The sequence below is a fragment of the Eurypyga helias genome, unplaced genomic scaffold (assembly GCF_000690775.1).
Source record: "Eurypyga helias isolate BGI_N326 unplaced genomic scaffold, ASM69077v1 scaffold9669, whole genome shotgun sequence".
NCBI lineage: Eukaryota > Metazoa > Chordata > Aves > Eurypygiformes > Eurypygidae > Eurypyga > Eurypyga helias.
Window position 1 is genome coordinate 1 of NW_010271371.1, and position 1,093 is coordinate 1,093.

General features: G+C 50.7%; 1 protein-coding gene across 1 annotated transcript in view; it reads left to right on the plus strand.

The window, feature by feature from the left end:
• The first annotated feature begins 873 nt into the window (after positions 1 to 873).
• CRYGN (crystallin, gamma N) overlaps positions 874 to 1,093 on the plus strand; it is a 7,863-nt gene continuing 7,643 nt past the window's right edge. Inside the window, exon 1 of the mRNA XM_010158789.1 lies at positions 874 to 897. Coding sequence (XP_010157091.1) covers positions 877 to 897 — 21 coding nt within the window. The 5' untranslated portion in view covers positions 874 to 876. The remainder of the gene's footprint in view (positions 898 to 1,093) is intronic.

Sequence of the window (1,093 nt, forward strand, 5' to 3'; positions counted from 1 at the left end):
CCACTCTCTGAGTGCGGCCATCCGGTCAGTTAGATGTACTTTATGGTCGTGTTGTATGGTATGTTAGATAGTACTTTATGGTCAATGGTATGGCTTAAAAATCCCTCCAAACCCGATTTATACCCATGTCTTGGTGCTTCAGGGCTGAAAGATCAAAACATCCCTAAAAATGCCGCTCGTGAATAATGCCGGGGCGCTTGCGAGCCCAAACTTTGTGCTTCGGGCGGGATTAGGTCCTCGGCTTTTGGAGATGCCGTTTGAAGAGGTTCCAAGATTGGACAAGAAACCATTGCTTCGATGGACGGAGCGCCACGCATTATGGGTGAGGAGGCTTCCAAGGACGCGTGCGTTCGGCTGCCACGCCGCGGTAGGCGAGAAGAAGCTGGGAAAAAAGAGCAGCCTGAGAGTAAAAGGAAGCAAACCCAACATGGAGAAACTGTGTGCCATGCTGAGAGATGCCACCGTTTCCTCATTTACTTGTTGTCTGTCTTAAGGAAAAAATAGGGGAAAAGGGGGAGGGGAAGGGTAAAAAAGAGAAATATAAAGGAAAAAATGGGGAAAAAAAGAAAGTCCTTCAAAAAGGAGCAGTAAATGTGCACCACTAATTGACCAAAGCCCTGCCAAGCAAATCTTTTGTCAGATCGTCTGCCCGAAATCAAAATCCCGGACTCAGCAGGCCCCGTTACCGGCGGTTCTGCCTACGAAGCAGGAAAGCGCAAAGCCCCCGGTTCCCGCCGCTTTGTTAAAAAACCCCTCGCGACACCAGCCCCGTCTCCCCCCTTCCCCAGCCGCTATATAGCGGGGTGTCCAACGCTTCTGTCTGTCGCGGTTGTGGTTTGGCTTCTGCTTTGGGTCTTGGATAGCAGCCAGCAGAAAATGTCTCAATATTCAGGAAAAGTAAGTAACGACCCGACCGCTTCCCTTTCAGCCTGGGGTCGGAGAGCCCAAGCATTTTCCGGGTAGAAGGAGTAGGTTAGGATAACATCCCAGAGGATGCAACATGAGTGATAATACTGGGAGCAAATTTGGTAGCGGGGATGGGGTGGGTGCAGCAGCAGGAGCTGTGGTTTGGGAGCGGAGTTTCCTGTTTAAA